Here is a 16275-nt window from a genome sequence, read left to right on the forward strand (position 1 = left end):
AATATTTTATAATTTGAAGAACGGAAGAAAAGAGAATAATATTATCTTCAGTTTGGCTGCAGCAGGTAACTAGACATGGCAAGTTTTAAGAGAGGTATGTTAGTCAAAAGAGGGAGCGAAGCGAGGCTAATTGCAATGTTTTAATTCCCTTTACCATGAAACACTGAAACATGCAAACTAGACCAATTTCAAAGAGTTTAGACAAGGGCAGGGGTCTTCCCCTCCCCTATGAAATATTTTATAAGACTGAACGAAAACAGAGAATTTCCACCTCATTTTTGATAAATCATTAGCTAAATAGCCACAGCTTTTACCGCCATTTCAGTATAGAAGCTCATGAATGTAATCCATTTTTCAAGCTGCTGACTTTGACCTTGGGGGAACTGGGTTATTTTCACATCTTCCTCGCTTGGCTCAAAATTGTGCGATGTTGTGCAAAACACTTAGGGGCATATTTATACTCCGTTTGTGCCGAAATTGCGTCGTTTTTTTTTACGCAATTTCGACGCAAAACTAACTCCATATTTATACTTTGGCGTTAGACGCGTCTAGCGCCAAAGTCCATGGAGTTAGCGTCATTTTTTTGCGTGGACACCTACTTTACGTTAATTATATGCAAGGTAGGCGTTCCCGTCTAAAAAATCGACTCCGAGGCATGTGCGTCAGATTTATACTCCCGGGCAAAAATCACGCCCGGGAGTGGGCGGGTCAAAAAAAATGACGTACGGCCGCTTTTGCGCCGTTTTTTAGTGCCTGCAAAAGGCAGGCGTTAAGGGACCTGTGGGCTCTGAAGGAGCCCAGAGGTGCCCCCCCATGCCCCCAGGGACACCCCCTGTCACCCATACCCACCCCAGGAGGACACCCAAGGCTGGAAGGACCCATCCCAGGGACATTAAGGTAAGTTCAGGTAAGTGTTTTTTTTATATTTTTTTGTGGCATAGGGGGGCCTGATTTGTGCCCCCCTACATGCCACTATGCTCAATGACCATGCCCAGGGGACAGAAGTCCCCTGGGCATGGCCATTGGGCAAGGGGGCATGACTCCTGTCTTTGCTAAGACAGGAGTCATTTCTATGGGGGTTGGGAGTGAAAAAAAATGGCGCAAATCGGCTTGAGGCGAAAAAATTGCCTCAACCTGACTTGCCCCATTTCTTGACGCCCAAGCCCCATATCCCCCTACGACGGCGCTGCCTGGTGTACGTCGTTTTTTTTAACGCACACCAGACGGCGCCGGCGGCTAACGCCGGCTAACGTCATTCAATAAATACGGCGCCCGCATGGCACTTCAGAATGGCGTTAGCCGGCGCAAATTTTTTTTACGCAAAACTGCGTTGGCGCAGTTTTGCGTCAAAAAGTATAAATATGGGCCTTAGGGCCATATTTACAAGAAAGTGGCGCATCAGCTTTGATGCGTCACTTTTCTTGCGTCCCCCTAACAACACCATGTCCACTCTGTCTTAACACCATGGGGAATGTTAGGACAACAGCGTCAAAAATTGTTGACGCTATTGTGGTACTTTGCAGGAGTAGCATCACAAATTGTGCCGCTAATCCTGCAAAGTCAAGCGAGGCCCATTGAAATTAATGGCTGTGTCATTTTCATGCCTGCCTAAGGGAAGCGTTAAAAATTACACACAAAAAAGGCATGGTGAAATGTAAATTTCACTGCGCCACTTTTACGGCCTCTCTGCATGGCCACTTTTACGGCCTCCCTGCATGGGAATGCACCTTTGCATACATTACGTCTGGCGCAGGTATAATGTGGCACAAGGATTTGCAACTTTTACACTTTGTAAATATTGTGAAGGATAATGGCCTACTTCATGCCACATTAGTGCAAAAAAAATTACACTAGTGTGGTGCTAAGAATCGCTAGGGCCTTAGTCACAGTGTGCTTTAAATTGCAAATATATGAATGTCTTGCAATTTTGTACTCCCCAGATGACGTGCATTGTCTCTCATTAGTTACGACTGTTGTTCTCCAGGTAAATGCCTGCTATGTAAATGCTGATACATACAATACTTTGAGGTCTGGAACAGTACCAAGGAGCATCGTTTGTCTGCTGCAGCAAACCGTATGTGTCAATTAGAGAAATTCGCGTATACTCCCTCAAGGCTGTTTATGGTGCTCTACGAAATGAGAATTCATTAGTCAACCATGCTCTCAAACAAGCTCCCTTGGCCATCGGGAGGTTTTCACTGCGGCCCACTCGGCCTTCTTAATCCTTAAATCCTTTGGACTAACGAATATTGAACATCAATTTAAATTTTCACCACTTCGTGGCAGTTATTGTTCTACGGGTTTGAACCATCTGTCTGTTAACTTTGAAACGTATTTACAACCTAATTTGGAGGGCAAATACAGAGAAGGGCGCTATGTTCTACCAGAACATACCATTCATTTTCAACCCTGTTCCTTTTAACTGTGACAGATATTATAGTGCTTGGTAGATATTGAAATGGTTGCAGCACCTTCCCATGGGGCAACTTTTCATCAGCTATCTACTTGGAGGACTTACTACTCCCTTAACACACTCAGCATTGTTCTAGTTTTTTTGTTTTTTTTGTTTTCTGAATTGACTGCCTTTTGGGTGGGAGATAAATACATTTTATTTTCTCGGGGTGGTAAAAAAATACAACCATTACTGCTGTTTCATTTTTTATATCATTTTTGGAGTGTGTCAAAGTACACAGGTATAAAAGACTTGAACAAACCAATAGGGGACTCGCTGCATTGTGCCTCAACTCAATCAATAATGATTCGAAATAATGTCGCAGTAGGGCAGAGGGGGCTTCTGAGAGCTGGTCCTCTCAGATAATAAGTCCCAGGGCTCGCGCGCTGTATTACGTGTTGCACTGGATGTCTCTGAAAACTAAGTAGGCAGTTGCTCGTGTGCGCGCGCACATTTTTGTGCCTGGACAGTGGATAATATGACCAGGACTAAAAGCACGCAGCAGATAGCGATGCATGATTCGGTGTAGCCCCACAAGCTCTGTCGTGCGGCAGCTCCCGCTGCTGCCACCTGCTGCTGCTGCGCTGCTAAGGGGACTTGATCTGGATTTCTGCCGGAAGCCAGACGGTTGGGAGAAAGCGGGAGATAATGACTGAGCTGGCGGTGAGTGGTTCTTCTCCCTTAAAAGGATCTGGGTTTACTTTGCAGGGCACAGAAAACACAGGCAACTGGATGGGCGGGTACTTTTATGTCTCTTCCAGGTGTACAGAGAAGCACTTTATTAACATACATACATATTTTAAGCAGTTTTATTTTCTCATACATTGGTTGTGACATTTTCAAAGTGATTGTAGTTTGAGCAGTAGCATTTATATTCCGTTTCCCACTGTAATTATTACAGAATTGTTCGTTCATCAGTAATGAGAGAGCTAAGTCAGTTAATAATTATTTAAAACTATGTTTTTCAAGTCACTTGTGTTTTCGTCACAGTTTACTCAGCGGGGATTGCCAGTCAGAAATTAACCGTTGTTCTCTGTTCGAATGCAGACGCCTCGTTAGGGGTAGTAAGCGCTATACAAACACAATATATAAGTTCAGTATGTTTCCGTTTCTCCATTTTTTTTGTTTTCTTTCGGACGTCGAGAGGTGTAAGATTGATTTTTCCGTCGTCGATAGTTTCTGAGTGGCGGTGCCTGGTGATATTGTGGCTGTGGGGCGTTAGATATCAGATGTCAGAGATCACTGATGCCCAGATGTTGAATGCAACATTTGACGTGAGACCCTTTGACACTCTCCGCTTCATGACAGAAGTTGTCAGATGTTGTTACGCACGGGTGACAGAGTACTGAACGTTAGTACTTCTGTTCCAGGTTTGACATGTTTGTCTATTGGACAGGTATCCCGGACTCTTCCCGTGGTTTAGAGTCTCAGGGAATACTGAATGCATGAGCGAATGAACGATGCAACCTGTGCAAAGCATTATTAGCAACAATATCCCCACTGGAGCAATAGTTCAGTGAGCTAAGTGTTCAAATACTGGTGCACGTGCATGAATGTATGTTATTTCTATAGCATGAATCTAGCAAAAAGGCAGCACAATGCAGAATAGTTTGAAAGACAATAATAAAGTCAACGTGTGATACGAGAGGTAACTACCTTATGAATTTTAATGCATTTTGATGTAGTATTCTTTCAAGGGGTGAGTCTTTAATTCTCCTGCTTTGGCGCAAAGTTGCTGATGACCTGATGACTACCTGGATTTTGTTCCCGACTATGGCTGTGTGCATAAAAACTCCTGCTGTCTTGTTTTTTTTTCTTTTTTACACTTCTTAGCCTACACTCTGATTGCGCCTGGGCTATAGGAGTGCAGATAACATTCAGTGATGTTAAGCTTGGCTGCAAACTAAGTAGACGTTCTGGTTGTGGCTTCTTTGTAAATGATGCACCATGCTACAGCACGTAGGATGCCCTAAAGGAGTGCCAATGTTGAGTCTGTATGGCCATGGGGAAAGGAATTACTGCCATGCATATACAATCTGCAGGGAACAGGTTTGAGGGTTGTATGACAGAACCACACATGCTGAAACCACGCATGCTTTAACAATGCGGTTGAAACCATGACCCTGTCTTTTCCACTCATGTCTTTACAACACATTTTCTTGTAAAAGCATGCTTAGTAAAGACATATGTGGCAATGAGATGCGTTGATCTGCCATGCAACACCCCCTCTTAACCTAAAAAAAGTACCTCAACCCCCCCACCCCGCCCTGAGGCCCAAAACTATCCCCACTCCTAATAAGTAGACTACTCAGACACCCCCACCCGCCCTGAGCCTTAAAACCTTCCCCCACCACTAATAACTAAACTACTCCGACCCCCCTCACCCACCCTAAGCAAAAAAAAAAAAAACTACCCCAACCCCTCACCCCTATTCTTAAAAACTAAACTGCCCGACACGCTCCCACCCACCCTGAGCCCAAAAACCTTCCCAACCCCAATAACTAAACTACTGCGACCCCCCATGCACCCTAAGCCCTAACAAAAATACTGCCCTGACCCCCTACTCCGCCCCTAGAAGCTAACCAACCCCAAAACCCCCACCCGCCCTGAGCCCTATAACCTTCCCCACCCCTAATAAGTAAACTACCCTGACCCACCCCCCCTAAGCCCTAAAAAAAAAACTACCCGATCCCCTTCACTCCCACACCTAACAAATACACTAACCCAACCCCCACCAACCCTAAACCCTAAATCCACCCCACAACTAAAAACTACCCCACAAACCCATCCCTAACCCCTTTTACCTCACTGTGTCCTCTCCCGATCCATCCTAGGCTTCTCTCCTCCCTCCCCCTGCCCTTCCTTAAAACTTTCCCACCCGTAAAAAATAAACTACCCCACCTCCCCTCCCCGCCCCTAAAAGATTACACTACCCCAATCCCCCACCCATTGTAAGCCTTTAAAAAAACTACCCCAACCCTCACCCATAAAAAATAAACTACCCCGACCCCCCACCCACCCTAAGCACTAAAACCAACCCCACTTACCTCACTGCATCCTCTCCCGATCCTTCCTCCTCTCCTCCAACCCTTCCTTAAACCTCCCCATAAAAAACTAAATACGCCCACCCTAAGCCCTGAGGCAAAAAAATACCCCACTGCTGCACCTAAAAAAGAAACTATTCAGTCCGGCACCCACCCTAAGCCCTCAAAACTAAACTTCCCCAAAACACCCACTCCAACCCTAAAAAAAAATAATAAGCTGACTCCTTCCACCTAACCCAAGCCCTTAATCCACCCACCCTTAAAAACTACTCTAACCCTGCCCCAGCCCCACTTACCTCACTACGTCCTCTCCTGACCCACTAGATTGCTCTCTGTCTTTATCCCTGCCTTAACCATGCAAATGCATAGTTAGGCACATGCATGGTGAAGGCACATAAAAAGACAGTTGTTTTTCCGTTAAGCATTGTTATGCTTGTGTGGTAAACATCCACGTTGTTTACTATGCCTTGTTTAGGACATTTCACGGTTTGAGTCTTGGCAAGATTTACACAATGTTCATTCTTCTGTTGTCGATAAATTGAGATTAGTTAGTGGGTAATAAGGGGGCTCGTTAACCACAGCACCTGCTATGTTTGAAAAAGCAAATGATTATCTTTACATTCCATGTTTCCCATGCTGTGCCAACCCCATGCATTAAGCCAGGCTCATGCTGTGGGTCTGTGGGTGGCTATTTGGGTGTGTGACTGGGTGTATGTGGTTGTGCCCATGAGTGGTTGCTTCATCAGTCCTTTGGGGTCAGGATACTTCTTTCCTGACCCTTATATCCTATTTCATCTTTATTCCCCCTTCTTCGGACCAAGTTCTGATACACAAAATGGTGGCCGCAACTTTCCTGTCAGGTTGTAGCCAGTCAATGACAGCATTGTTGTTAGCACATGGATCCGTGGATCCACCACGGTAGATCCACAGTGGATCCATGCCTCTAGGTATACATAGATCTTTTTTCTTTAATAACTCCAAAGCTACTAAACAGATTTACACCAAATTACCAAAAGAGATCTTTCTGGATCAAGAGCAAGCTTTTTGCCAAATTTAGTGTAATACCATGTGTGGTTCAGGCTATAGGTGTGTCCAAACTCCCTATGGGAAACTGTGTGGGGAAACATGTTTTAGGACCCCCTTTTTTTCTCAGCCACTGCTTAACGAACCACCCCAAACTTTTCAGAGTGCAGCTGAAGGGAGTGGCAAACTAGTTTTGAACATTTTGTGAAGATGCCAAAGTTATTTTCTAAACAAAGAGCACTTCAACTATTGGAAAAATTGGTTCTAACTATAAATACTGAATGGCTATTGCCAGTAGGTTATATATATATACACACACACACACACACACACACATAAACACACAGACTTTTAACCAGCCCTCCTCATCCATTGGCCTGCTATTGGATCATTAATGTTTTTCTTCCACCCCCCTACAGTACACAGCATGGGATTAAACTATTGGCTGTCTTCAACCATTGTCTAATTTCATTGTGAGTGATGGCATTCTGGTGTTACACAATGTACACTGAAATGGAAGAAGTAGTCTCTATTTCCAGGGACTAATGTCCCAATGTGTGCTTTTTGAAGAAACAAAGATGGACATTATTGTTTGATGAAATAAAAAAGTTTTGAAATGAAAGCTTTACAAGAACTATTTCAAAATATGCATTGGCAAAACCAAACGTTTGGCTGCCAGTACCAGATCTTTTGACTTTGCTAAAGTTTGTTTATATTGTTCTACTCGTCAGTAGTAAGAATTGCTCAAATGTTTAGGGAGTATGTGCTACTGTGGGCATTCAGTAGATAGAAATAGGTAGGTGTTCAAGGTTAGGACCCAACATGTCCGAATACTTGCAGTTACTAGAGGAATGACGGTGTGGTGCGTGCTGAGAATGCCCTAGAACTTGTGGTTTTTCATTGTCAAAAGCTAGACACACCTCACTTGCTGAGTGTTTTGAAAATTATTAGATACACCTGAGTGATGCACTGGTATCCACTGTTGCTCCTTCTCATAATGCTGACGGGCTAGGTATTCAGATAATCATTGCCAGACATTGGGTGCCCCACATGTTAAGTTTTGATACATTCTAGCACAAAGCAGTTGTCATGGCTTTTTACAGGTCGCTGCTTTTGGTGTTACTATGAGCTCCCGGTGTTTGTAGTCCGTTTACAGCGTGAGAAGAGCACTGCCTTTAGTGATTAAGTGTGGTGACCGAGTAAGAAGCACATTACGGATTGACTATAATCTCGGGTCTCCCGTTTTGGGGCTTCCTGTGATCAGTCCTGGGGAAACTGATTGATTTCTAAAAGCTAAATGAAGCTAGATTTGCAATTGCTAAACTTCAGGGTCATTGTGCCAGTTTTTTACACATGCAATGTAAATATGGGTATATGCAAATAAAATGTAAGCTCAGTTCTGCAGGAACGTTTTCGTGAGTGTTACAATTTGTTGTGCACATTGTGAAAACGCATCACGCCTCTTCGTAGTGTCTGTACCTGCGTGTGTACGTGCTGAGCATGAGTTTGGAAAAGCACAGGCGCGTGTGTGCTGATGTGTATAATTATAACTGACAACATGCCCCTGATGTTCGGGTGTACATTAATGGTATTTCTAGTGGGTGTGTTGAATACGAAGACACCTTCATTTATACTATGAACAGAGTTCATAAAAAAAATTGAGGTAAGCTTCAGTCTCTTCCACATTTTGGAGCTCAGCGTGCATCGATAAAGGAAAAAAGGAATCATGCGACTGGGCGCTGAAATGCAAATGAAGAGCTCGTGTCAGCAATTCATTCTCTTCAAACGAAATCTAAAATATTGATGACGGGGTTGACGTGTTATTTATTGTAAAGAACTAAATCGCGACTGCAGAAGTCAAAGGGTGACAAGTGAAAATGCAACTCTACGTTTTAAAGGTTCATTTGCAAATTCAGTGTTGCTCCGTGGGAAAATGGATTTATCGTTGATGAGTTATTTCGGGGTGATTAATGGATATTTTAAAGTATTTGGAGTGGAAATGGCATTTTCAGCAGAAGTAATTGCTCAATACAGATGAAAGCATCTGTAGGGTAGGTTTATCAGGAAGAAAGTGAAGGGACAAACACACTCTTTAAAAAGGACATGAACTTTGTGTGTTAACCGGCAAGCTTGTATCGTTTACTCATAAAATATGTAAATCCGAGAGAAAACGTTTGTGTCTACAGCGCATTTCCTTTGAATTCAGTAGCCGCTTTCGGAGATAAAAAAAAGTGGCTGGGTGAAAGCAGATCGCTCTTGGTACTCAGTTCGCATTTTCATTAACGTTCATGTCTCTGTAAACTGAAAAGAAGAATCGCTTAAAAGGGGGGTGTATGGTAATTGTAAATTATATACATCCTACTGAAGTTTGTGGGATTAATGACCAGAATGTTACGAACTCAGGAGCTGCTTCTGTGCATAAAGCTGAGTGTACAACTTTGCTCTTGAAAAATGCTCTGGCCCAATGCAGCACAAAACTCAGCACTCTATAGCTTACCTTAACCACCTCCTCAAATTAAACGTATGGCAAATGAGCGTCTCAGAGAGATGTTTATAAGATTGAGATTTTTAAAAATCTGGTGCCTCTCCGAACAGTGTATCTTTTGAGAGTATGTCTGTCAATCCAGTAAAAAGATGCCTGATCCGCATTTCAAACAAGCACTGGCAAAGCCAGTGTTTTTGGTTTCCTTCAGAAGTGTATGACATTTCCTCTATGTTGTTGTAATGGCTGCACATTGTTGCGTGATACTTCTTAGAAGGCACTGATAACACACACGTAGGATTCTATAAGAAACACAGGAAATACACTCAGTCACATGTGCACTCAGACAACACACATGGATACCGGAAGATACATGGTAGTTGGAAGGGTGCATGAATAGACTGCTGGATGTGTAGGAGTATTGTAAAAGTTACTGGACGCGCTGGGTGCAAGCAACCATGAAAGCATGGGTAGATTGATGTTGTAGGAGAATAGCAGAATGAATGTATGGGTAGATGTGATTGGACGAATGCTTGAGTATAGTTTGATGGGTAAATGCTTAAGTGTGGGCAGATGCATAAACATGTTTGAAGATGGAATAGGCGGATAAAAACAGAGCAGGTGGATAATGCATGCATAGGTATGGTTACATGGGTAGTGGTGTGGGGAACAGTAAGCATAGTTTTGAATCTATACACCGTGCAACCTCCGATTTCTGGATCATACAATGTAGTGGTTAAGAATGCAAGATGACAAAGGCTGTTATCATTCCATTTTATTGAATAGATGCTTCACCATCTATGCTTTGCAATGGAAGCATTTCATCGGTTGACTTATCTGACAGATGCATTGTCAAAACTTCATATATCAAGTATGATAATTATAATCAAACAATGGTTGATCAATGTGTACTGACAAACATATGAATGACACTTACAATAACCAATGGGTAAGGGGGCTGTCTTTTTGCCCCTCTGCTTGTATAGGTAATTAACATTCCTACAAGTCTCTAGCCAGATCTAAAAAGGGATGATTTTGCACCATTTTCTCAATACGAATATTGAGCTGTTAATGCACATGAATAAATATTCAATATCACTTAAATACTGAATGATGACGCTTGGGCTCTTAATGATAGCACAGGAGCCCCTGCAATTGCCTATAGGAGGTCTCACCAAGAACATTCAGATACTCAGCATCACCATCTATACAATTAATGATAACTCTCAAGCTTGCCTTGTTAGCTCTCAGTACTGGCATGCAATAGCTCTGTCGCGTAGGTTCTCATTGTCCAAATGAGACTACTGGATTCGGGCAGCAAAATCACCTGTACTGAGGGGGACTGAGTCTGATCCCACACCAGGTGACACCTGACGGCCTAATCTGGGTTCGTTCCGCCTAACTAGCAGTGCCTCATCTCCACCCAAGAGCAGGGATGACTGGGGCAACTGGGCACATGACAATCATGACTCCTCAGGGAAATGGTGGTCACTCAGATCTCATCCGTTTCTCTCAGTTACATTAGTCTCACATATGCAAGGACAATCAGAGGCAGAGTATAGTTCAATAAGGTTTTATTGAAGTAACTGTATCTTAGATAATAAAGCATGAATTGCAATAACTAGGATGACGAAGCACAATAAGATTAAAATTGTAATAAGGAGAGTAAAATACAAGAATAATGCTACCATACTGTCACTAAGGTTTTTAGAGATAGTTCCTACCTAAACTATGTTAGAGCACAGCATGTTAAGCTCTAATTCTGCTTTTCAAGTTCCCCCTGGGGAGACATCATCCCTCATACCTGAGCAAGAGGCCTGTAGTCTACATAAGCAGCTGTAGCAAAGCAATCTCTAATCAGCATACAGTCGTGGTCATCTGGCTTGAATCTCCCTCTAACGTTCATGGGTCAAAGTAGTGTTTTTATGATAAAACAACTGATGTTCCCAGAAAGGATCCCCACGAAAGAGTGTGCATATTTCTGTGAACATTGGAGTCAAATCATACCACTTTTGCTGGAAACCTATCTTACTGTAGCCTTGAGAAAAGCACAGAGTGAAAGAAATGTCTTGTTTAAAAATGTAGTTTTGACCTAAGCAAAGAAAAGCTAGACAGAAAAATTAAAAGAACACCGCAAATGTGGCTAATGTTAAAATAAAAAAAACAAAGCGGAATAAAATATATCTCGGTTAAAGTGCACAACGACAGGCCTAGTATACTAAAATAACGTGTATAAAATTATAGCCAAAATGGCTACACAACAGCTCCACATCACCATTGAGGCACCCAATACTGATGCATCAGACCTCATCATTGCCACCTTTGCTCTCACTCTGATGCAAGAGCCCTTAATATTGATGCATGTGATCTCTGCAGTGACATCTGGGCTATTACCATGATGCTTGAGCTTTAAACACCGCCATCAGATCTGTAAACTTCGGCATCTGAGATCCCAAAGCTGACTCCTCGATCCACAAAGAAGACAATTAAGTTATCAATTTTCAAACAATGTTGTTTAATGATTTTAATAGTGACCTCCGATAACAGTTCGCACACACTCCTGGTTTCATTACTGACACCCGAACTCTCAACCCTGGCATGCAAAGTCTCAGTGATATTGATCCCATATTAGCGCACTTGTGTGCATATACAAACATAATCACAACAGCCCCATATACCCTAAATGGCAGAGATGGACGTTCATTATGAATTGAGACGTTTTTGGAAGAATGTTAAAAAATTTGACATTTTTATCAGCTGCTTGCAAATAGATCCCAAAAAACACTTCATCACCATTTACACATTAAGGGATGCAATGCTGGCCTGTCCCCTGATATGTGCATTTAAACAGAACTAAACTGAGCAGCCTGAAAAGATCATTTACATGGTTTTTTGGGGGAACTCAACTTATCTTTGAAGTTAGGGTTTCAAACAACAAACAGATGTTGATGCTTCTTGTTTTTTGCCAGGCAGGTTTCGTCTTGCAACTATAAATTAAATTACAGCCACAATCTACAGAAAGGGTATGTTTCAAGGTACCGACTAGTATCTAGACAAGGCTGAGTAAAATCATCAGATGAACTAAAGTGTGTGTGCCTTGTTATGTATGAAATGCAGAAGAGAGGTGGCAGGATTGGGTGGAGAAGAAATTTCTACTGGAATCGGCAAAATTCTGTGACATTGATCAATAGTGGCCACACAGAAATCCAATTCTTATTGTTTGTAATTTACTGAAATTGGAGCAGACAACAGGCTCTGTGATACATTATACTGTCTGAGCAATATAAAAACTAAATCCTTCCATGGAAAAATAAAAAGATGACATAGTTTCTTAACAAACATGGACTTTATGAAAACTTTGTTAGTCTATGACTTTTTTGGCAAATAATGGATTTTGTATTGCATTGTAGCTTTTTTGATTACATCAGCAAATAAACAAATGCACATGAAGCACCAAAAATCATAATGTTTACATACCTTTTATAAACATTCTTCATCTCATCATGTAAACTTACACACAGATCAAAGAAGTACCTAGAAGTAAGCCATCAAAAGTATTACACTACACTTGCCATTATAGTATAGAGTGATAGACTAAGGCAAAGCTTGCAAAGAGCTCCAGAGCGTGAACAGATTCACGAACAGTGTGCATAGAAGCAGAATTAACATGGCACGTTTGTGAGATTATTTTATCTAGGCTGTTCCTCAGAATCTATCAGTCAGAGACGCAGTAATCATTGGTGCCGCAAGTGCAGTAGTACTTAGGCCTGTGGTTTTGAGAGATCCACCTCACAATGATTGGAGTGCCAGGGGATCTGTATCCCTTGCTTGCATTGAGTCATGGTACCCGTTGTATGCCAATGTAGTTAGTGCAAGAGTTGAAGAATGCACAGCTCAGAAAAACAGTGCCATGGTTGCCTTACCATGTTTCAGAGCCATGCTGTCTGCATCTTGTGAACTAAGGCCCTCATTATAAGTGCCCCCCTAATCTGTGTGATATGTATTGTGTCTGATAAAATTGGAATATGCTGAGCCTTAATTCATGAGGTGCGATAGTACTACCCAGTTATGAGTTTTTGGGGAATAACATGCAGATTTTGGTTCTTCCCATACCAAAAACCACAAGTTCCAGTTACTAGCAGACACCTTCCCTCAATAACTATCAGCAGCTTTCACCTTATGATATTTATCCCAAAACTCATAATAATGATATGTGTGGTAACAGCAGTTATCTCCTGTATCACAAATTATAAGGCTGCTTGCTATGAGGACCACTCTCGTAGAGTTTTGTGGTCTTAGGCCCTCATTATGAGTGGTCTGATTAATTGAGATATGTGCTGTAACTGCTATTACCTCATGTGTCACAATTATGAGAATTATGAGATGTATGAGAAATACTGGCAGGTCAAAATATGCCAATATTTATTGGAGGAAAAATGCCAGGTGCTTACTGGACCAATGTGAATTTTGATGAAGTAAACACCAATATCTGCATATTATTAAAAAACAAATCCTGATTGAATTGGATTTTTTGCACCTGAAATATTTTAACTTCGATTTTATCGGGTGCAATAAATATCATACAATGTAGTGGGCCGCTCATAATGATTCCTAAACCCTAATTTCAAGTGCAGGGCTAAACTCTAATCCGGGATCAGAATTACATGTTTTGTGACAATGTCCTCACCCATGTAATTTTCCCGAAAGATTCCAGCAAGTGAAACCTGAAGAACTTTTTTGAGGAAAAAATCCCATGAACAGGCAATACATATGGAATTTAGTATACGAAATACAGAGTCCTCATGCTATGTAGACCTGGGCAGAAATTCAATTGCACCAGAGTAAACGGAGTAATTTTGGTAATTCCACACTACTCTTTGAAGCAAAGTAACTGATAATTATGTGATTATTCCTACAAGTATAATGAAGAGTAATTTTTTTTTTTTTGGGGGGGGGGGGGACTTCCAGCGAGATTACATTTAGCGTGTGTTGGTGGTTGCCTATTGGTCACTATTCATGTTCTGTTGACTTAGTGCTATTATTCATCATTGTGTCTATTTTGTATGCGAGGGGGCATTTGTGCTCTGACAATTAGTGTTAAATGCAAAATTACTCTTCCCCCGTAATTCAACCATAATCTGGGAGAATTCTTAGGTAATTCTGTGTAATTACACTACACGGAATTATGCACGTTATGCCACCTCTAATGGTATGCTTAATTTGCAAGTTAAAAACTCAGAATAGGAGGCACTTACCACATTACCGCAGTAAGCTTTTCAGTGTATTTTTAAAAATCAGACTCATGCTCTATTCAGTGCCTGTGCGCCATATTTAGGATAATAAATAGGGCACATACTTTAACTAAAGTCAGCCACACCTAAAATAAAATTAGCACCAATGATAAGATTCTGTTAAAAACACAACACAGCATTAAAACCACGGAAAGGAGATATTTAACATTTTTTCAAAAAGAAACTGGATCGCCAGTTTCATTTATCAGTGCAAATTATTTTAGAGAAGAAGTATAAAAATACAAAGGCTAACAGACACTGCGAAAAGTTATAAGATTCAGAGTTACAGACGTCGGGGTGACTCGTGTGATAACGCCCCACCCCCTAACCAACCCACCGCCCCAAATTATATATGTGTCAGCAATGACACCGGGAGAGTTACATAAACAGTTCTTGCCTGAAGAAGACTGCTGATAAAGGAAATGCTGCTGGAAAAGAGAGTGCAGTTAATCAATCACTGATCACATCGTCGTACTTACAGCAGGTGATGATGCAACGGTTACTACTGCATGCAAGCGAACTATGAAGCTCGGCCATAGTCTGATATTATTACAATATTAAGCAAAAGCCCAGTTTGGGGAAGTTTGGTGACACAACCGAACAATCCATATAAAAACGTAGCGATTCAGCAATGGAGCGATTTCTAAAATCAGTTCACCAAAATAAAATGTGCTACTCCTTTTTAGCATAAAGCTGCAAATCTGTTTACGACCAGTAACTAAAATAAAAGGAGAAGCCGCAAAATTAAAATAACCCCCGTTTTGAACTAAACCTCTTAAGGCAACGAGCAAGCAAAGCAAGTCATTCCAACCCTTCCAAGAAGAGCTTGCTTGTCTCTTTCATCCAAGCATCTATCCATTAATCCTTTCATACTTCAGTTCACCCACTAATATTGACTGTCTCACCTTTACATTGTCATCCATTCAATCTTTCATTCATCATTTAGTCTGTCATCATTCTATCCGTGTGTCCATCCATCAGTATGCCCATCCATATCCAAACCTATCTATCCATCTTGTGCCTGTCTATCCATCCATCCCTTCACCCAGTAATCCATCCTTTCTTTTATCCACCCCCTTTCATTAGTTGAGTCATCCATTCATTCATCCTTTCAGTCATTGATCATACATCCTTTCGCTCATCCATCCACCCTTTCACTCCATTCATCCATCCTCCCTTTCACACACATCCATCCATCTATCCTTTCACGGAGCCATCCAGCCTGTTACTCATCCAATGACCTTTTCACTCTGTCCATCCACCCTTTCTCACCTATCCATTCATCTATCCTTCTTCTCACACACATTCATCCATTTACCATTTCACTGAGCCATTCAGCATTTCCCTCATCCATCCAGCCTTTCACTCATCCATCCTCCCTTCGACCATTCATCCACCCACTCATTTATCCAACCATTCACCCTTTCACTCATCCATCCATCCATCCTTTTATTCACTCATCCATCCACCCTTTCACTGATCTGTCCATCCATTCACCCTTTCACTCATCCACTCTTTCACTCATTTACATCTGTCCATCCTTTTGGTCATTTATCCACTATTTCACTCTTTACGTCATCCAGCCTTCCACTACATCCATCCATCTATCCATCCATTTATCCACCCATGCATTTACCATTTCACGCATCCATCCATCCATCCATCCATCCATCCATCCATCCTTTCTCATCATCCATCTTACCTTTCACCCATCCATCCACCTACCCGTCCTTAAACTCATCCTTTCACTCATTTTTATCAATGCACCTACCCTCCCACACCTTCACTCCCTCACCCTCCGCCCTTTCACGTTAATTATGAGCCTTAGTCTGCAGACAGAAGAGCCGCATCAAAAATCCCGTCCGCGCTGTAGCAGCTAAAGCACGGGATTGATGACGCCCCTGACTTGAATGGTTACTTTGAAGTGCCCTGAATACATCATTGTAGCTGATCTGAGAGAACGCTGGTCATGTCATTATTGGG

At 41.9% G+C, this 16275-nt stretch overlaps 1 protein-coding gene across 1 annotated transcript in view; it reads left to right on the forward strand.

The window, feature by feature from the left end:
- The first annotated feature begins 2948 nt into the window (after positions 1–2948).
- LOC138299638 (melanopsin-like) overlaps positions 2949–16275 on the forward strand; it is a 1463603-nt gene continuing 1450276 nt past the window's right edge. Inside the window, exon 1 of the mRNA XM_069238089.1 lies at positions 2949–3115. Coding sequence (XP_069094190.1) covers positions 3101–3115 — 15 coding nt within the window. The 5' untranslated portion in view covers positions 2949–3100. The remainder of the gene's footprint in view (positions 3116–16275) is intronic.

Source organism: Pleurodeles waltl, chromosome 1_2, assembly GCF_031143425.1.
Source record: "Pleurodeles waltl isolate 20211129_DDA chromosome 1_2, aPleWal1.hap1.20221129, whole genome shotgun sequence".
Lineage (NCBI taxonomy): Eukaryota > Metazoa > Chordata > Amphibia > Caudata > Salamandridae > Pleurodeles > Pleurodeles waltl.